The sequence below is a fragment of the Cinclus cinclus genome, chromosome 11 (genome assembly GCF_963662255.1).
Source record: "Cinclus cinclus chromosome 11, bCinCin1.1, whole genome shotgun sequence".
Classification (NCBI taxonomy): domain Eukaryota; kingdom Metazoa; phylum Chordata; class Aves; order Passeriformes; family Cinclidae; genus Cinclus; species Cinclus cinclus.
In genome coordinates, this window is record NC_085056.1 from 13291777 (window position 1) to 13312901 (window position 21125).

General features: G+C 42.0%; 1 protein-coding gene across 3 annotated transcripts; it reads left to right on the forward strand.

Moving 5' to 3' along the window:
* The first annotated feature begins 1076 nt into the window (after positions 1-1076).
* Positions 1077-19003, forward strand: N4BP1 (NEDD4 binding protein 1). 3 transcript variants are annotated; one of them, XM_062499658.1, is made up of 7 exons: positions 1077-1416; positions 3756-5518; positions 9766-9896; positions 10292-10388; positions 11635-11742; positions 13220-13327; positions 15378-19003. In XM_062499658.1, exons 1-7 carry the CDS (start codon positions 1174-1176, stop codon positions 15706-15708), a joined length of 2781 nt encoding a protein of 926 aa, XP_062355642.1. In that variant the 5' UTR covers positions 1077-1173; the 3' UTR covers positions 15709-19003. The 3 variants fall into 3 exon arrangements, with proteins under 3 accessions (XP_062355642.1, XP_062355644.1, XP_062355643.1); XM_062499660.1 differs by having other exon boundaries at positions 15455-15588; XM_062499659.1 differs by lacking the exon at positions 13220-13327.
* The last annotated feature ends 2122 nt before the right edge of the window (positions 19004-21125 follow it).

A 21125-nucleotide genomic window follows, 5' to 3' on the forward strand; every position in this document is an offset into this window, starting at 1 on the left:
CATTTACTCCTTTGTACAACATCTGGTCCGTATCATCAGCTCCAGGCACTCAGAAGTCAACAGCAGTCCCAGAGATACCTTTTAAGACCTAATCTTCTCCTTCACGTCAATTTAACAGTTCGGGGGTGAGGGTGGGGGGCTAAATAAATATATGCCCTCTATATTTTTTGAGCTATCAGAGGTAAAGATTTGTGGATGGGAGCTACACTTCTGTCCCCTGCCATCAGAAGGGATAAAGCTTACACTTCTTTTTAAATGAAATCCGAGTAGACAATACCAGAGCTGGCTGTATCAAGAGCGTGTTACACCGAGGTTTCCCCGCCAGGCAGGCGGGAGCCTCCGGCTGTGGCCGCGGGGCCGGCAGCGAGCCCTCCGTGGGGCTGTGCCGGGGAATAAGGGCGACAGGGGCTGCGGGGAGCACTCGCGTTCTCCCGGGACGCATAGACGGGGATGAGAGGAGCCCCGGGCCCGGAACGACCGGGAGGCGGGGACAGAGCGGCCGGGAGGAGGGGCGGGAGGCCGGGCCTGGAGCGCTCCGCGGCAGTTCCGGGTTCCTCAGCGCAGGGGCCGGGAGCTCGTGGGCAATGTCGGTCCTGAAATGGGTCTCGTACCGGGTGACAAAGCTGATCAAGGGACTGGAGCATCTCTCTTTCGAGGAAAAGCTGAGGGAGCTGGGACTGTTCAGCCTCGGGAAGAGACGACTGAGAGGGGATCCTCGTTAATGTGTATAAATATCTAAAGAGGAGGTGCCAAGAGGATGGACCACGCTCTGCTGGGTGGTGAAACTGATGCGTAGGAAGTTCCATCTGAATATGAGGAAGAATTTCTTTCCTGCGCAGTGACTGCGCGCTGGAACGGTGCGCAGAAAGCGCGTACAGCGTGCAGTTACCCCAGGCCTGCCCGGGCGCAATGCCGTGCCGGGCGCTCCGGACGGCCCAGCTCGGGCAGGGCCGGCGCTGCTGGCCCGAGGCGTCCCCGCCCTGGGCCCTCAGGGAGCGGGGCGGCCCCGCCCACACTGCGGAGGGGCGGGGCGGGGCCGCCGGTGCTAAGCATGGCGGCGCGGCCGCGGGCGGGTGCCGCTCCGCGCCGTCGCGGGCCGATGACGCCAGCGGTCGGTGCGGCGTTTCCCGGTGTCGCTGTTCCCGGTGCGATAGGGTTGCGCGCCCCGCGCTGATGGCGGCCCATCGGACGCCGCACGGCTCCTCGCCGGGGCCCAGAGTGGATGAGTTCACCGTACCCGCCGAGAAGAGCCGCCTCCTGGAGCGCAGCCGGGGCCGCATCGAGGGCTTGTTCGAGGTGCGGCTGGCCATGCTGGGGTCGCAGGGGGACTGGCGACCCGCGCTGCAGCCGCCCAACGCCAGTGCCAGGATCTGGGTGCAGCTGGAGGGCTGCACGAAGGCCGTGAGCAGCGCCAAGGTGCGGGGCGGGGAGCGGGGCCCGAGGGCAGGCGGGTTTTGGGTGCGGACAGGCCCCGCCGGACCGGCACGGCTGGGGCCGCGGGGCGCGGGTTGGAGGAAGAAAGGGTGGGGAAAAGCCCAGTGCCCCAGGAGGAAACAGAAACGGAGCTGCTTTGGCAGGTGGGTGTGTGCCCGGTGCCAGGGAGTCTCCGGCCGTGTTGACATAAACGTAGGGAATAAAGCAAAACAACTCAGCTGGAAAGTGCGAAGTTCATGGGCAGTGCGTTATGAAATAGTCCGACCCGCAGCTGAGGATGGGCCGAGTTTTGTTTTAAAGCGAGATTGAGATGTTTCGCTTTCCTTCTTCCTCCCGAAGTCGAGAATTCCTTGGAGTTCTTTGGGCGTTGCCATGTTTTGCATTACAGACAGACTTCGTTTATTCTGTGGCGTTTAGTAGCTCGTTAGCAAAGATCTTGATAAAGCTTAACGCAGCTAATATTTCCTCCACGTAAAAGGTGTCAGAGCTGAACAGCTTCACCAGTCTTGGAGCAGATAGTTCTGTTTTTAACCCAGCTCTAACGCGTTAAGAGAGCCGTCTATGCAGGTGGAATTTCAGGGGCAACAGTTGCTGTGAAGTGTCTTCACACGTTGTTAAATATCTTGAATAACCTTTTGGGGGGAGTTTCTCAGCAGTAATGCCGAAATTGATATTACTCATAATGAACCTGGCAAGTACAGCTGTTTGAATCATGTGATGAGAATTTTGGTGAGGAGTAGCTAGGCTGAAGGACCCGTTCAAACCCAAAATCTCGATATATGGGCGTTGGTCGCTCTGTTTCCTTTAACTATGCTTGGATGTAAGTGGCGATTCGGAGCGTGTGGTGACTGATTCCAGACTTGGCAGCCCGCTTTCAAAAGCTTGATTCCTTAAATCTGTGTCATGCACGTGTTCTTCAACTTGTAATGCACTTCCTTACAATGAGTTGTAAGAAAAATACTATGAATATATAGGGGTTTGAATTATTTGACTCTGAAATTTACTTTAAACCAATTTGCCTGGGCTGAGAGAATCCACTGTTACAGGTAACTTCTCAGGCATCTGCAGTGAAACTTCCCTATTTTTCAGGAAATTAAAGCACAAGAAATAAATAACACAAGATTTCAGTTTTCTAATTGCTGCCTTTCTGACCAAGATAAAAAAAAAAAAAGTTTTCTAATCTTAATACCTTATTGGCTATAAGAAATTTGATTTCTCTTATCGGTAGAACAGTTTTTAGGCGCTGTCTGGAGGAATTATTGGCTAGTATGTACAAACAATTGCTTGTCTTCTGTTGAAAGGTTTGGTGATAGCAATTTATATTTTAATTCAACAGTCACATGTAATGTATACGTTCTCCACTGCTGCTTAGTTAAAAAAAAGTTCCTAGGTTTAGAGTATCCTTTTCACCAGTTGTTATCTTGTTGCTCTGCAAAAGCAGTCATGTGATGAGTAAGGCGTGGAGAGTAACCCTGTGGGTTTTGCTGCTGAAGCAGTTTGTGCTGATAGGCTCCTGAGGCAGCTTGCCTTGATACCTGTGATGATGTAACTCGACCTGATAGGAAATGGTGTTACATTAATCATTACCATGCGCTGGTTCTCAGTTCCATTTAAAAGAATTAATGTTTGAAAGTAAATATAGATTATAAAACATGGTATATTTGGGATTCTGCAAATACAGTGACTGCATCTTAGAAGCTGGTTGCACTATATCAAAGAATTTTAAGCACACAAAGAAGCAGTTTGGGAAAAATAATGCTATCTGAAAGAATAAACAGTATACTGTATTGCCAGAGCTTTGAACTCCTGACACATTTAATATGAGGTAGAATAGTGAATTTACTTGTAGTAGATTACAGGTGGCAGAAATAGTGTTGGGATTCCCCCCCCCCCCCCCCCCAGGAACACAGAAGTATCTGGACCCTGGAGTTTTCTAAGTCTGTAACAAAAATATAGGGTGGCTGCTGGCCTGATAAACCTTAGTAAATGTACTTTGAAACTTTTTGGAAATTCAGGTTTATGGACTAGGTAGAACGCTAGTGAAAGGCATTTGTTCATGAAGAGTTCTCTTTGACCAAAGAATGGGGATGGTAAAATAAATCTCTTCTGACAGTCTTCTAAATCGTTTGATCTACTAATTAAGTTACCTGTTACTATCAGGTATAAACAAGAGAATATTAAAGAGAGCCTTCTATGACATTTATTTAAACATCATTTTAGATATTGGTGTTTTACTTCTGTTGTCCTGTTTATTGGCTGTGTTTACTTAGTTATAGTAGGTTTTTGCAACTATTCACTCTGTTCTCTCTCTCTCTTCTTAGGAGTACATCAAGGGACTGTGTGAACCTGAGCTGGAAGAAAAGGAGTACTACCCAAAGGATATGCACTGCATCTTCGTTGGTGCGCAGAGCCTGTTTCTCAACAGCCTTATTAAGGATACCTGTGCTGATGTAGCTGTGCTGGAAATGGGGTTGCTCAGTATTAAGGGGGGTGCAGAAGCTGTTGTTATGGCTCAAAGTCATGTGCAGCAGTTTGTAAAGCTTTTTGAGAATAATGAAAGCTTATTTAGTGACAATGAATCGGAGATTAAAAAGCAGTTCAGACAATTCGTGGAAGCACATGCAGATAAGTATACAATGGATTTACTGATTTTGCCCAGTGCTCTAAAAAGAGAACTCCTAACTCTCACCCAAACTGTTGTTTCTGGAGGAGAGACTGTTATCATAGATCTCACAGGCTCTGAAAGCCCACAGCAGCTTGGACAGAACAGCACCTCCAAAGTCATTGTTGCAAACAGAGATGGAAGGGCGGGTGGGGAAGAAGCAAGAAGCAATGCTGGCACACCTGTAACTGAGCTTACAAAGCAAATGGACACTGTTTTTTCTGACGCTCCTGAAGCAAGGTTTGTTCCCATAAAGGACCCTCTGATAGAGGCAGTGGCCTTTAAAGAGAGGCAGTCATGTAAAAGGAGGTCTTCTGATGGGGAGGAAAGGCTCCCTAAAAAGCATTTTTCTTTGGAAAATGATCAGCAAGTGAAATCTGCTTTGCACAAGAATCCTTCAGACCCTGATGCAGTTATTGATCTGGTTTTGAATAGCTGCAATGAATCAGATGGTCCTACTTGCTGCCTTAAAGAAGGTGATGCTCTCACTGAGGAAATGGAATATAAGATTCTTGTGAACTTTTTCAGAACAATGGGATATTCCCAAAATATTGTAGAAAAAGTTATTGGTATCCTAGGACAATCTGTGGAACCATTAATATTGCTAGAAGAAATTGAAAAGGAGAATTTAAAATTTAAAAAAGAGCATGAACAGTCATCACAGAATCCTAGAACTGTCATTGTTCCTTTAGGAAATGATATAAATAATTCTCAAAAGCTAGAAGACAAAGGCATTTCTGGGAATAAAAGTCCACTTAAATCCAGTCATACGGCAAAGGAGACAAAAAATGAGTATCACAAAGTAAGAAGAGGTGCTTCAGACATGCAAGTTGGTGCAGAAGATAAAATGCATAGATTGGTATGCGAATCTTCTTCCCCTCCCAGCAAAAATTCAGTTCTGTGCTATAAACAGGGAGATGTTTATGGCCCTGGTAAGAATCACAACTCAAGGTCAAGCAATATAGAAACTGATGGTGGGGAAGCTTTCAGCACTGTGCAGGATGGAGCTCCAAAAGATGTTGGCTTTATAGCCAGAGGCAGCCCAGATGTGCAGCATATCTCAAGTAAGAGTAAAACTGCATTTCAGCAAAACTCTGCAGGGCCCTCAACTGTCCAGAACAGCCACCTTGGTTCTGAGGATAAGCTGGGACATTGCAGCTCTTCTCAAGCGAGGCCCCTCCACCAGCGCCTTTCCCAAACCTCACATTGTGACAGTCCTGTCCCAGACTGGTTACTGTCTTCACAAAAACACCCTTCAAATCCAGACAGAGACACAGTGGGACCACATCCAGATCATTCAGTTACTGGAGTTCAAAGGTTTTTGGACTCTCTGAAGAAGCCATACAAACTGGAGTTGATAAATGAACCTGGAAAACCATATTTAAAACATATAATTATTGATGGAAGCAATGTTGCAATTTCGTAAGTATTGTTCTTTTCGGCTATCCCTTTATTAACAGTTCAGTGAGCTTTCAGATGAAATGGGGGCTAAGAGATTGCAGTGGCATGTGTTAAGATTTTGTTAGCTAGGTTTTTGGTGTGCATGTACACACAGTTGTGCCGTTTCAGAGTAACTTGATTTGAATCATCAGTGTTCAGCCCAATGTAACACTTCAGTCAGAAGTAATCTCAGGGCAAGCTTTGCTCTGTTGCAATCAGTATTATGCATGAAGTTTAATTTGCTTTGCCAGTGCATAAGAACAAGGTTAAATTGCTGTCAAGTGGTTTGTGTTTGGGGGATTTTTTTGTGCTCTTAACATCTTGTAGTTTTAACGTGGAGGTTCTGATCTAGTAGTGACATATTTCTCCTCTATCAGCATTGCATATTAGTACTTGGATCCCGTTGTTTTTTGCAAACATATATTTTCCAACTATAAATGTTCATTACTGAGGTTCCAATATCTCCTTCATGCACCCCATTGAATTGCCCTGCAAAGCAGCTGTGCACACCCCACATTGGAGTAGGGCATAGTAGCTGGGTGCTATTGACATACAGTCCTCAAAAATATTATATAACACCTGCCTTCTACCCAACCAAATGAAAACTGGTTATGAAGTGTAAACGACAGAGCTGCCTCAAAATAGCAGAACCATCAAGATATTTGAATGTCCTACTAAATAATGAGTGCTTGGAGGCCAGTTGGTTTTATGTAGGTATTCTGCGGCTTCCCTCTGGCTAAATAAAGCCTCATTAGTTTCTTGAATTTCATAAAGTGAAGAGTTGTTTGCAAAATTGCTTTGTATTGTTGTCCACTTTACCTCTCCTTGAGAACTGCTTCTATGCCTATGCTGATTCAGGGTTCTTTTGGTCCCATTTTCTGATGGGGCTGTGGGTATTCATTTGTCCCCACATGCTTAGACCAATGCTAGATGGGTTTCTGAATCATTGCTTGCCTTGTGTCGTAAGTCTAGAAAATTGCAAAATATGCAGAATTTTTTCTTTTGACATGTGCAGCATGTTGATCTGGTATCACATTGTCTCAGGATGCTTGTGGAATGACAGAATGCCCAGAGTTTCCCCTGGCTGCTAACAAGTATTATTTTAAATTACCTGGTTTTGTATGCAGAAAACAGGCATTTTGATGGGAGATTGCAACATCCAGTTGTTGGGTAATTTAAATTTTATTAAAATGGGAGAAACTTAGAATGAAATAATAAATGAATGGAATTATATCTTCCTAGAATAGTCTGTAAATAATACATACTTATGGTGGTGCATCCAATCAGAAACATCAGGTGCCCAAACAAGGTGGGAAACAAAGGATAAGCAGTATTATCCTTCGAAGCATTGGTCAACTATTTACCTGAATCATAGCCCAAGCGGAGGGGCACCATTGTTCCTACCCTTTGGGGAAGAAAGCCCAGGAGCTGGGTTGTGGCTGGGGGGAAGCTTACTGCTGGCCAAAGTCAGTCATCCTCTGGCCCTGTAGCCAGGGTCCTGAGGGAGCCCTTTGAGTTCTTCTGGGGCTCAGCAGCTGTGCCAGCTTCTCCCTCGAGTGGGGCACTGCTCAGAGCTCACAAATCCTCACCTTTGTGATACTCAGAGGACCGTTCCTGGCTCCCACAGCCTCTCCATGCTCGCTGAGGTGTGACCCTTGCCTGCTGGGAAATGCAGAGGGGCTTGGTGTGAGCACTTCACTGACCCTCAGTGAAATTCTTTGTTGAGAACCTTTAGGCGCAGAGAATTAGGTGTTAACGTTGTATATCAGTGCGTGTGAATTGATCGTGGTATGAATGCTACTGCCTCAAATCTGCAATTCAGTCGTTGTTACAGCTGTAGGAGCCCTATGGAATTGCTTTGCAATTGTTAAAGTACTCGCTTATTAAGTGCTGCTAAACCCTTTTGCACCCTTATCTTTGCATCCATATGCTTTGCACCCTCACCCCCTTCTGCATTCCTGGCTTCTGTGTAAGTCAGTCCAAACTGATTCTACTTTGGTCGTTGTATGCTTTAATCTGTGTAGCAAATAATGAGTTTACTCTTCAAGTTCACAAGAGTGAATGTTGCCACCAAACTCCGTGAAGCCATATTTTCACAAATTCATATTAAACCCTGCCTTCGGCAGTACCTTTCGCAGTGTTTCTTTAAGCATCCAAGCCACTCATTTGCGACAGTATTTACTTTAATTGCAATCCAAAGGGAAAATGTTACATGTCCTAGAAGGCAACCTGCTCTTTGCTACTTCCTGCTGCTTATGATCATATTTTGTTTAATTTAGGAAATACCTTTGTAAGATCTTCACAGGATTTTAAAGAACTGGGACAGGTATTTGCAATGGCATTTAGAGAAAAGATGCAGTTTTTAAGATGGATATCTTGAAAAGACCATCTTGCTGTGATTTGCTGCCCTTCAGGTGTTCATCTAACTCAGTTAAAAGCATTTCATATTTAATTTACTTTAGTGGTGACTTTTTTATACTATAGATTACATTAATTCTACATGTTATTTGATAAAGTTGCTTCTCTTTGCATGTTTTTTTTTAAGTTGTAGCAGAGGAAGAATTTGTGATCAGTCAAGACAAATCAGGAGCTGCTTTTCTAAGCTTCAAAACACTTTAAAAAACAGTACACTGTAGTTCAGCCAGCTTAGAGTGCTGAAACAGGAGGATGAACAAGCACAGAAGGCATAAATTTTGTCAGGACTATCGAGACCTCTGCATTTATTGAAGTCCAGTTAAGAATCATTAATTCAATGAAAATATTTCACAGTTTTCCAATTTAATGAATAGGATGCTTAACTTAAATTAGTGGCATGATCATTGCATTTAAAGTTTGTCTCAGAAGGTTTACAAAGAGTAACTCTTCTATGAAAATTGCCTTCCTTTATTTGATGGTTCTTGACACCAAGAATGCTTAATTTTATTAAGGGCAAGTGTGGCATAGTATTTTTTTCCCCTCTGGAAATTCTGTTAATAAATCACTTTTTTTGCCTTTTATATTTCAGATATGGCTTATTCATTTTTGTGCATTTCTGCATAAAGAATTCCTCTCCAAATTCAGGGATTCCCTAATAGATTTAAATTTTGATAAACCTATTTTTCACAGAATTTGCAGAACTGGAAAAGGATAAATGAATGCTACTAAAGGCTGAGTTTCACTGTAAAGTATTTCCATGGAAATCTTTTAAACTAGGGTTTAAAGATTCTTCTCAAAACTAACAGGGCTTACTATTAGGGAAAATAATATGCACTTGCCTGTTATTTGGAGACTGGTTTTAAAAAGGAATACCACTTGCTTGCTTATTGTTAGAAGTACTTTGTAGTGATTTGACATCTAATTCAAAACATAGATTATTCACTATTTTGCAAGAAATGCTTTGGCTGTTCATGCCATCAGTGTTCAGTCAAAGTGTCTCTTTTCTAGGGAATCCTATCTTTGTTTTGTCTGAGTATAGCCTCTATGAAAATGCTGGTTAGACAGTTAATTGTGCCATGTGCTAAATATGCAGGTAGGGTCACTGGGATAATTCCAATTGGGAAGGGCCCACAAGGTCATTAGTTCAAATCTTGGTGTCCCTTCCTTTTAGGCAGTTGCTGTTTTTTCTGGAAAGTCACATAAGAGAGTTGTAAAAACAGATAATGAACATCTTATATTTTTAAATGGAGGAAAAAAGGTTAATGCCAAAATACAATGTTTGGAAAATATTTCTTCAAAGAAATTTCATTATGTTGCTTCAGGACAATTGTTTGCACCATTGAAAGGAAGGGGGAGGAGGCCCTAATAATTATCAGAGAGCTGTTCAGATGTAATCTTTGGTAATCAGTTGAACCAAAGGTGTTCTATTGTGTAGTAGGAGTGTATTTGGAACTACTACAATATTGGATTATTATAGTTTTAATCTGTACTCGATGGAGTTCATAAACCATCACTATGGGCCTCTTTATTAAAGCTAAACCTGCTTCTGATTACTCCATTGTTGTTGTACCCAGGAAACTGAAAGGAGGCTGAGCTATAAAGTTGCAAAGTGATCTATCTGTTGTCTTCTTTTGCTGAAGAGCTCTTTCCATTTAGAAGATTCCTCACCTATAACACCTGTCTGCCTTTTCTTTATCTGAGGCTCTATGTGGGACTTTCAGCTTGAGTTTGCAAGGTTTTGTTCTATTTGCTTTGTTTTTCTAGTAGTAAAACCCCAGTGAATTCAATCTCCCTTGTTTTTGTTTCACCTTCAGTCATGGTCTAAGGAAATTCTTCTCCTGTCGAGGAATTGCAATAGCTGTTGACTACTTCTGGAAACGTGGCCACAGAAATATTACTGTGTTTGTTCCACAGTGGAGAACAAGACGTGACCCTTCCATTACAGGTGAGGGACATTGCCTAATGTTTCCTTAATTAAATCAGACTGTAACTATATCTTCGGGTACTTCTGTGAAGAATAAATGGAGAAGGAATTTTTTATCAAATGTTGAGCAGGAGTAGTCTGGCTGCTCTGCATCAGTAATTTGGTTTCCAAATTTCCAAAAGACCCTGAAATGCTGTTTAGACTAACAGGTGTGCCATCAGCAGAGGCCTTTTTGGTTTGGTTGGTTTTTGTTTGCTCTTTAATTTCTAGTTTTGACCTCTTCTTCCCTGTTTTTTTTCAGTGTGAGCAATTCTTCAGCTATCAATGTCATTTCTATAGCTTAATGGGTACAAAGATAGCCCATCTTCTCCCTGCTAATTATATCTCAGACTAATTGTCAAATCATGTTTTAACAGAGCAGAATTTCTTAACACAGCTGGAGGATGTTGGAATATTGTCTTTAACCCCTGCAAGGATGGTTTTAGGAGCAAGAATTGCTGCTCATGATGACAGGTACAGAATATACACAGTTTTGAAGTCTTTTTAAACATCTGACTAATGGTTGTAAAAGCTTAATATTTCATGAGCAGTTTTATGAGGTAGTTCTGCAACCTCTCTAGACAGAGCTATGCATCCAACTTACGACTGAGTTCTACATCTGTTACATTACTTCACTGTTGTAGGAATCACTACGATGTATTCAGAAAGTCATGGAGAACTACAAATTTTCATGGCAATTAAAAAGGGAAAAATAAGGCAGTCCGAAGAATTAATCTTCCAGGAATGTGTTTATGCTTTCCTGATCATCACTCTGTTCCTGAATTGCCTTTTATGTTTGGGGCATAAGTCAGCTACTACTTAGCTCCATTTTCTTCTTGATGCCTTGTTGGCCCACAGACCTTGCTGTGTGTTTGGATCAGTGCATTTAAGCCAGTGAGCTTCCAAGTTAATTTGACCACCAAAGATGAACTTCAAAATGTGGGGATCCTCAGTCAGTGAGGAAGATACAGTAAGCTTTAGGAGTCTGCATTGTGGGAGTTCCCTAATACTTCACAATGTTTTATATACACCCAGGCTTTCATAAGAAATGCTCTGGCAGTGCAGTCGAGATTGCTGTGAAATAAGTGTTTTAACAAAAGTGAAAATGTTATTATAAGCATGCACTTTCCTTTAAAAGGAAACCATCCATTATCTTGTGGCAAAAATATGTTTTCAGAGACATTATAAAAGAACTCAAATATGCTTTTTTCTTCATAAATCAGTAGTTATGTTTTGTCATAATTTATTTAGCAGAAGGGTTTTTAAGAAGTGTTGACAGCAAACAGCTAACATGCAGAGCACTGACTTGCAGAACACAGACATTAATGCTAAGCAAAGAAGTGTATGGAAATGAGTTTGTGTTGGATGGTGTAATAAATACTGTACTGTTCCATAAAGCAACCCATTTACCTGTACAAGTATTTAGATCATGGGGTTTGGGGGCTTTTGCTTGTGTGGGTTTGTTTGTTTGGGTTTTTTAATGGGGAAGAAAACCTCCCATGAAGACTCTGCTGCACTAAATAAATGCATGCTACCCAAAACATTGTTGTAAGTTTAAGGTGGGTAAAACCAGAGTAATTTCCTGGTAATCAAGGAAATTTTGTGTTTGTTTTCATGCAAATAGATTACTTTTGGGTGATGAAATGTTTCGTTTTCTAGATCTTTGGATTGTTTTCAGCAAAACAAACTGTCTTAGTGATCTTTGAAATTAATTTTACAGGTTTTTATTACACCTTGCTGCTAAAACTGGAGGTGTTATTGTGACTAATGATAACTTCAGAGAATTTGTGACAGAATCATTTGCCTGGAGAGAAATTATTCAAAAAAGGTAATTATTGAATTTCTGTGAAATCTTAAAAGGATGCCTGTCCTTGCAGTTGTAGGCAATCTACTTATATGTGGGATTTTTGCTACCTTTAATTAATCTGTCATTCAATTCTGATAGATCCAAATAAAGTACTCTGTGATTCACTATGACGATTCAGGGCCTTACAGTCATGTGTTGAGTAGTCTAATATCCCTGTTATTCCCTGTTATTCTGTCATGTATGTTTATTAATTGCTCATATAATCAGGAGCTAGGTGTAGCAGCACACGTGTGTCACTACTGAAAGCTGGTGTTAGATCTTGTTTGAGCAGTCCACTGTCACAGCCTCTCTTGTCTGAAAGCTCATTTTTTTCATGGAAACATGATAGCTGGTGGGGATGTACAGTGTCACTTCTAGTTGTTCAGAATCAATCCCTCTTTACTCAAGTGGGACAGATTGGCACTGCTAAACAAAATGAACACTTGTAGCATACCCATGTAGCCATTTCCCTGCAATATTGTTCTTTGGGTTTCTATGAGTTCACTTAGTTATCAAATATCCCTGCTTCATTTTGTAGACTTTGTTTCTGCTTGTTTCTTTGTTAGTTTGTTGGGTTTGGGTGTTTGGGATTTTTTTTCCTGTTTCACTTAAATTGGGTTATTTTAGTGTTAAGGTGTGATCTTCTGCTAGTGAAATTTTCCACTGATTCCTCAGTGTCCCTGAAATCTTCTAAGGGTACATCTGTTACAGAGGCTGGGGTCAATATAGCTCTAATGAGAGAAGTAACTAAAAGCTTGCCCTGTATTCTCACAATACAGCTGCAAGACCATGGCTGGCTAGTCATTTAGGGTTTAAATCCTTTGAGTGAATTCTGTGGGAGACCAGAACCTGACTTGAGTAGCACTTTAGCAAGAATATTTGGCGTGATATCTCAAGTCTGTGGGGTTTTTTAAGAGCTTGTGTTAACATCTGCTGTTAGTTTTACTTCTGGGGAAATTCCACTGTAGCAAATCTCCTTGCAGACAAATTTCAGTTGAATTCTTTTTTGGTTTTTTTTAATGCAGATTTCTACCTGTCTCAAAGTGATTCCAGAAAAAAAGCTTTGTGTCTTAACTGTAAACATTTAATGATGTATTTGCTACTTATGTGGCTTTCTGCTAACACAGGCATTTCAGCTACATGACTGAAGATCCTTGTGAGGAAGGGGAGTTAGAACAACCAAAAAAATCCCTAATCACCTAGAAAATTCCACCATGGCCTTGTTGCAAATTTTCTGTCGTTAAAACAAAGCTCTCTGTTCTGCAGAGTAATAGGGAGAGTTCACAGCTCCCATGGAATTATTTTGACAGGGAACGCTGGTTGTGTCTTGGTTAGGTTTACTAATTAATTTTCAGGGATTCCTGATGTGGTGTCTACTCTAAGGAAATTCATCCTGTGCTTCAAAGGTGAAGGACAACAAGGGTGTAATACCTTGTTATTTAAAAGAGCTCTCTTGCAGGTTGCTCCAGTACACTTTTGCTGGTGACATATTTATGGTTCCTGATGATCCTTTGGGAAGAAATGGACCCAGATTAGATGACTTCCTACGAAGTGAAGGCTATTCTAGGTATAAAACACTATTTTCACTTTTGTTTGACACAGTTATTTCACATTTGAAATAAATTGTCCCCCTGGTTCACTCACACACCTGTAAAGCACAGTAAAGTTAAGCAGCAACACTGTAGCATGTAGCAGTTTAACAACAACAACAGAAAAAAATTTCCTGTTACTTCAGTTGGTTCAGAAACTGCTGATGACATTTGCCTCTAATCGAGATCTCTCTGGGAACTAAGATAAGTATGACAAAAGCTTCTTCTGAGATTTGGCTGTGGTGTCTTTCATGCACGGGTGTGTTAACAGCACCCAGAGGTGCCAGAGATGGGGGTATGTGTTATTAATTACACTGATGTTATCTGAGACACCTTGATTGGTCACTTCATAGTGATACAATAGGTGCTACAAACACTCTGCCTTCAGGCTTTTCTGTCACAGGGGAGGTACTTCACCTTATGGTTGAGGGTACCTTACTGTTGTCAAAACAATTTTTGAGGCATTGTTATTAAATCTGGTTTTGAGTAATAATTATAAATAGTAATGAACATACAATGTTAATTTAAGATTGTAATTTTTAAATGTGCACATATTCAAAATATTAATTTGCTTTTCATGAACTGCCAAGATTTGAGAATTAGTTTGCTCTTTTGCACAAGATAGTAATGTACTGTATTTTCACTCGTTTAAGAATTAGAAATTCTGAGGAGTATTGAGAGGGCTTTTAAAAACAAGTGAGGTAACTTGAAAATTTGCAGTAGAAAAGGCAAGCTATGCTTAAGGATTAATACAAAGAACAAGCAAGAATCTCATCTATAGTAAACATTCGAGGAAAGTGGAACATTTTTATACTATAGATTGCAAGCTGATTTGAAAATAAGTGTATTGACATTAAAAAAACAAGTGCAGTGCTAGAACTCTGGAAGGAAATGCTAAGTATTCAAGTTCTAGTACAAAACTTATGAGATGTTATTTGGAACACTGTTTTACCTGCCTGTGTCTGAGAGAAATAAAATTAAAACAGTGTTCTGAGGTAGGTGAGTGTGATGATTGTAGAAATGGAGAGAGTCTTTTGAGAAGACCACAGAAAAACTTGTTTTTTTATCTGTAAACTTGGAACTGGAATTAGGCTTTGATGTTTGGTTTGGGGTTGGGTTTTTGGTTGGGGGCCGGGACAGGAAGAACAGAGAAAAGTTGCCAGTGCAGAGTTAATTTTTTCCTTCCCTGTGACTTTTCTGCATGAGTTAAATGATACAGAAAGCATAAATGGCACCAGGAACAATATGAGAAACTGGAAGCATCTTCAGCAATTAGAAAGCCTTTCCATGCTGAGTTACAAAAGGTGTCATAACCCAAATGCTCCTAAAATAGAGCTCTATAATTTAGATACTGTTTCCCGTGGTGGTAGGAAACTAGACTGTAACACGAGTTCCACTTCACAGTTCTCCGATATCTGCTGGCATCTGAAGCAGACTGAACTTTATATTTTGTACTGCTAGCAGTGTATATAGTAGCAAAACTTTTTAAAGTCTGAAATGGAATCTCAATAATTAAGGAAGAGTATTCAAATCCTGAGATTGCTAAAGCAATTTCATTGCCCTGTTAAGGATACCATACAGGGGGAAACAAGGCCCTGATCTAAATATGAGCACAGCTCAGTCAAGAGCACAAGTACATGAGGAATAGTCTCATGAAGCAGTCTTGGAAGCCTCTTTGGTCTGTCAGCATTTTCATGTATTCCATGTCAGTGTACATGTGTTCAATGTATCTTTTTATCTATACCTTCAGAAAATAGTCTTTGACTGTTGCTGTAATCTGCCAAGTGAAGGACTCACAGCATATTGAGGCTATTCCTGGGTGATATTAATGTTAGTTGTGCCAGATTTGCATTGAGAACTGTTACACCTCCTGTTTTGTTTCACTTTGAAAGGATGCTTGTCATTTGATTCCAGTCAGTACCTGGCTGAGTGGCAGGGAAGCTTAAGTTATACACATCTCTTTTCTCTCTCATGTGTGGAAAGAGCTACTGCTAGCATGTCCTTAAAAATTTTTATTTTGTTCCATAGAGATTCTTGGTCAACACAGATGGCTTTACAGAGCAGTGGACAATATTCTTCTGAGACACCTTTTTTCTTCCCCAAAGTGAGCAGTAGCAGTCGACAGCCTGGAGGCAGAGTGCATGATGATCATTCATCCCCATGGCTTCCACAGGAAGAAAACACAGAGCCTTGTCCAGCAATTCCACCACAGAGATCTGCCTCAGAAACAGGCCAGCTAAGAGAAGCCTTGATCAAAATTTTTCCTGGCTATGATCAAAGGCAGAAGATTGATCAAATACTAGCTAATCATCCATTTATGAGAGATCTCAATGCACTGTCTGCCATGGTGCTTGACTGAATGCTTACCCAGTTTTTATATCACAACTGCTCTAACTAACGATTATCAATGTGAAGAAAAATGTTGCTCTTTTATGTTACCTTGTGAATATTAAAAACCTAACTTTATTTGTATAAACAAAGATATTTTTGTCAATGTTCTTTTGCTAATAGATGCCAGGTTTTATTAAAAAGTGCTGCTACTACAGATTTGTAATATTTTCTATGAAAAAAAATCTTCTGCTTCATTTGAATTGCTTATTAAAGCAGTGGCAGTACTCCCTTTTGAGCAGTGTGTTAGTACTTTTTACAAAACCCTTTTCCTGGAAGGGAGAATTCCTGTCAGTTGGAGACCCGTGTGTGGAAGCAGCAGCCAGCTGGTGGCGGCCATGGGCCCCTGAGGATCCACTGGAAGGGCATCAAAAGCCAAGAAAATCCATTTGTTCTTTCAGGCTGCAAATGCTGTGTGGGCTAGTTAGAAGAGAAAGTATAAATTCACTGCTCTCTTTGACAAAAGGTGTTTTGAATGCTTTAAAATATCTAAAACCTCTATACTGGTTTTTAAATTGGGAATTATGTTGATCATCAATATTCTTTCAGAATAGTTTTAATATCTAACAATTGCACTGACACCTGTTTGTCTTTGCCTTGCCTTTCTCAGTGTGAGTGGTGTGGTGTTAACAGAACCTGATGCTGTCTGTACGGAAATGGCTTTTTGTGTAGAGCTACAGCTGCGGTGAGGTCCACTCCTTTAGATCTGTTCTGGGATCTATCCCAAAAGTAAGGGAGAAAAAGGAAGATCATTTATGAAAGCTGACCAGTAGAGCTACTTTCAAGAGCAGAGCAAAGTTAAGACTGTCAGTGTATCTGTACACACACAAGTCTGTTACTCGTTCCTTTTAACCAGTCTCTGGTGCCAGCCAAGTGTTCACATGAGTAAAATCAAATTGGACTGTAAAGAAAATGTGGGCTCCAGAACCTATGTTCACCTTCTGATGTACTGAGCTTATCCTAGAGCATTAGTGGCTTTCTCTCCAGTTCTGTGGAGTCTGAAATCACTCTTTGCTTATATGTGAAAGAGATGAAAGATATTTGAGGAAGTGGGGGTTTTGAAAGACTCGCTTTTTGCATGGCTCTTTCACGTTTTGTCAAGTCAGAAACAGAAGGCAGTCTTGTTCTTCCCTTAACACAAGCAACCTGAAAGAGAATTGCAGCAAGAACAAAAAGGTTTGAGGAACAGTAGTTAACAGCTTTTAAAAAATAAAAGTGATTATGAAGAAAGACCTTTAATCTTTCTATATCCAAACAGCCTTATCTTGATTATTCTTTATTCTGTATGAGTGGGAGATCTGCTATCCAGGTGGGCAGAGTCTTTCTGACCAGCACAGGTTTGCCAAGAAGTAGTTCTTACCTATGAAGGGTTATGTAATCTCCATGTTCTAAGCCCATAAAAGCTTAGGCCGGTTCCTAAAGCCTATTATCACTGACTGCAGTTGGTATCATTTTAATAAATAATTTAATTCACCAGCTCCCTTGCACTGCCTGGGGGTCCTGTGTGCATGTGTGAACATGCTCCTTGAGGAACTTGTCTTCTTTTCATTAGGTATATCCTTGGTTGCATATGTTGTTTTCACTTTTTAGGTGCTGGTGTGTGGATATAAATATAATGTAATGCAGAATTTATTTCATACAGTCACAGAATAACCTGAGTTGGAAGGGATCATCCAGTCCAACTCCTGGCCCTGCACAGGATAATTCAACAATCCCACCGTGTGCCTGAGAGCATTGTCCAAACAGTTTGTGAGTTCTGTCAGGCTTGGGGCTGTGCCCACTTCCCTGGGGAGGCTGTTCAGTGCCCAGCCACCCTCTGGATGAAGGGCTTTTTCCTCATCTAACCTAGATTCCCCCAACTCAGCTTCAAGCCTCCAGTCCTGTCACAAGAGCAAAGATTGCCACTCTTCTTTCCCTGTATCTTCAAAGTTTATTTCTGAAGCATGCCTCATGCTATTCAGCCTTTGGTTGCTACAAAAACACCACTAGAAGCAGTGTTTTGAGTGGAAAATAACAGGGACTTTCCCTTTCATGTGAGTGATTCAGCATTTCCCTCTCCCTCCTTTTAAAGGGGTAAAGTCCTGAGATTCATTCCTGGTGTGAGGCCAAGTGCAGGATTTCTGTGACAAATACAACAGCTTACTGTTAAAAGGAGTGTTTTCTCTTAAATTTTAAGAGCATGTAATGTAAACAAGTTTATTGCAGTTGTAAACAAGCAAAGCTTAGATGAGTCCCAGTAGTTGGTGCTAGTGCTGCTGTTTTCCTTCCTGTTTTAGTGCCATATTAGGGTAGCTCGTGTTTTGGAAGAGCATTTCCAGAGAACCAGAGAGAGAGTGCCTGTGAAAGTTCCATGGCAAACAGTGACTCACACAGTGTCTTTCTAATACTGGCAGAATTCCTTCTGTTTTGCAAGCTTGCAGGCTGTGTTTGATATAAATGCCTTTTTTGCTAGAATTTTGTGTAGCTGCACTAAATGCTCTTTTTAGAACTGGGCCTGGTTTATGTTCTGGATGGCTCTATTTTATTGGAAAGGTTGTAGCTCTGCTATAATTCATGTATAAGACCTGTTATTTTCATAAATACAGTTTTGAATAATAATGACTTTGCAGATTCCAAGACGGAATCTGCTGTCTGGTATTTGGAGGAGTCTGGTTATATAAGTAGATGTTTCTCTGATGTGTTCAGTTTCTCTTTTTTATCACAGAATGGAAACCCAAGTGCCTTACAATGGTGTAACTCGTGGTGTTCAGACTATTCCTAGCCTTCCTGGCTGCTACTGTTTGTGCTCAATTTTGTACATAAATCTACCAGTTTTGTATTTGTTGGTATTTAACTGTGCATACAGTGGAAATACTCAAGTAGATGCAGTGCTCAAGTAGAAGGTGTAGACAATAACTTTTAAAAGACAGATGTATTTTAAATTTTTACTTTTTTCACCTGTGTATTGTATGCATTTATCTTTAGAATGTGGTTCCATTGTACTGTTCAAACTCTGCTGAGCTGTGTATGACAATCCCAAGTTTTTGCTGTTTGCCTTGTGGCTCGCTAAGTTCTGTCAGATTGTGTTATATAATTTTAAATGGCTAATTCAAAAGAAGCATTTTTAAGAAGAAACTGGGTTTGAATGCATTGCGTTCCCTTTTCAGTCTCCACTTGAGTATTTTTAATTGCTTCAGGGGTGATATTTTAAGTGTACATAAGAGAACTAAAATGTTGCATCTTTTTAATTAAACAGTCCAAAGACATGAGAATTCTGCTGAAATATATCAATTAAGTGTTATTTCATTATAATTTTTCACTAAGTAAAGGGCTAATTGTGATTCAAATCCAAAGTCAAGTATAATTTTTCTCCCTGGTTGTTGAATGAGCATACGACAATCAAAGTATTGAGTCTTAGTAGTGTTAATTTCAAGATAAAACTTTTCTGAGCAAAGTATTAAGAGTCTATTAATCAAAAATAAAAGGCTGGGTTGTGTGTGTTTAGTACACAAAGACACACAAACACGCACACACACACACACACACACACACACACACACACACACACACTCCCTCTCCCTTCTCGCTATGTCACGGTGAAGGTGGAGGCAAGCCGGGCTGTTGGGGTCCCCGGGGTGCGCTGTCCCCTCGGTGCCGGCAGGGGGCGCTGTCCCCGCGGTACCGGCAGGGGGCGCTGTCCCCGCGGTGCCGGCAGGGGGCGCTGCCGGCCCGCGCCCCGCGCGGCCCCACCCGGGAAGGCCGGCCCTGCCTGAGGGCCTGCCGGGGCTCCCCTGCCGGTGCACCCCTGCCGGTGCTCCCCTGCCGGTGCTCCCCTGCCTGAGGGCCTGCCGGGGCTCCCCTGCCTGAGGGCCTGCCGGGGCTCCCCTGCCTGAGGGCCTGCCGGGGCTCCCCTGCCGGTGCTCCCCTGCCGGTCCTGAGGGCCTGCCGGGGCTCCCCTGCCGGTGCTCCCCTGCCTGAGGGCCTGCCGGGGCTCCCCTGCCGGTGCTCCCCTGCCGGTGCTCCCCTGCCGGTCCTGAGGGCCTGCCGGGGCTCCCCTGCCTGAGGGCCTGCCGGGGCTCCCCTGCCGGGGCTCCCCTGCCGGTATCGCGGGTGTAAGCCTCCCATCTCTTCGCGGCTCTGGCACCGTGCTCCGCTTGGCCGACAGTTTCGTGTGTTTGATAAGCACGTGAAATTGCTGGTAATATATTTACCTTTGATGTGAGTTCCTCGAATTCGGGAACTGCCGGCCGGAAGTTTGCTGTTTGAGCAATTCTGATTGCCCGTGGTTAAGATACCGGCGTGTGAGAAATTATATTCCAAAAAAAAAAAAAAAAATCCGAGATTCAGACGTATTGCATGAAAAATCAGAGAGGGCCTGACAGACAGCGTGTGAGGGCAGCGGGGTGCACAGAGCGTCCTGTGAGCCGCATCCCCAGTCTGAACGTGCCCGGCTTTGTGCGGAGAAGGAAACTGGGATATCGAAAAGGCAGAGCGGGAACGTCTGGGGATATTTTCTGGGAGGACAAGGAGGGAGGTACAGTGTGGTTTATAAGTACTTCATGTGGGAGATCTTCACAGCAGAGCGCTTTGAATTAAAAGAGGCACATAGGAGTCTTTTGCCAGATCTACTGGCAGAACACCAAGAATATGGATAAGGGCATTTTTGACATTGTGAAGTGAAGGGCCTTTGAAATAGTAATATCTGTCATTCATTGGGAATAAATTAATGTTTTCTGTCACAGTCGTAGCTTCTCTAATTAGGAAAACAGAACTTGCCATATTTTAACTTTTAACCAAATTTTTATTCTGTTGGCCTATGTTCCTATCAGCTGCTCACACCTAATCTAAAAAGAAATTTCCTGGGCTGAATATAACTTATTGTGAAACATATAACATCAACGCACAGCTTCCCAATGTCCAAACTTGTTTCCCTTCCAGACTTGAGTCAGAAACAGAATTTTGAGTAGATGAATAAAAAGATAGCACTGGAAATGAAATCGTTTAAGACAAGGCTGGGGTAATCATGGAATTAATTTGCAGAATCTCTATCAACTCAGTGTGTGCACATGATTATTTTTGTATAAAACTACTCAATGCATTAATTTTTACTAGAAATTATTTTGGGCTCTGATTCATAAGCAGTAGATGTAGTGGCCTAAAATGGTAGTGGGGGTGATTGCAGGAGATTCACTGCAGCTGCCCTTGCTGGGTGCTGTGTGCTGGTTTATCTGTTCTCACAGCTGGCACAGTGGTTTAAACTCTTGTAGGTCATGAGTCTGAGCCCTCAGTTCTCTACTGTCAACAAAAATGCAGAGAAGATATAGTAGCTAGATTGTTATCCTTTGTTTTACAGCATCCATCAAAGCCCCACTTTGTAAATGGAAATCAAATTAAGCTTTCCAATATTAC

Bases quoted from the DNA above. Each gene is read 5' to 3' on its own strand.
- N4BP1 (XM_062499658.1), top strand. From the start codon at position 1,174: ATGGCGGCCCATCGGACGCCGCACGGCTCCTCGCCGGGGCCCAGAGTG. The intron at 10,389-11,634 runs GTACAGAATATA...TTAATTTTACAG, and splicing joins ATTGCTGCTCATGATGACAG to GTTTTTATTACACCTTGCTG. The intron at 13,328-15,377 runs GTATAAAACACT...TTTGTTCCATAG, and splicing joins CGAAGTGAAGGCTATTCTAG to AGATTCTTGGTCAACACAGA.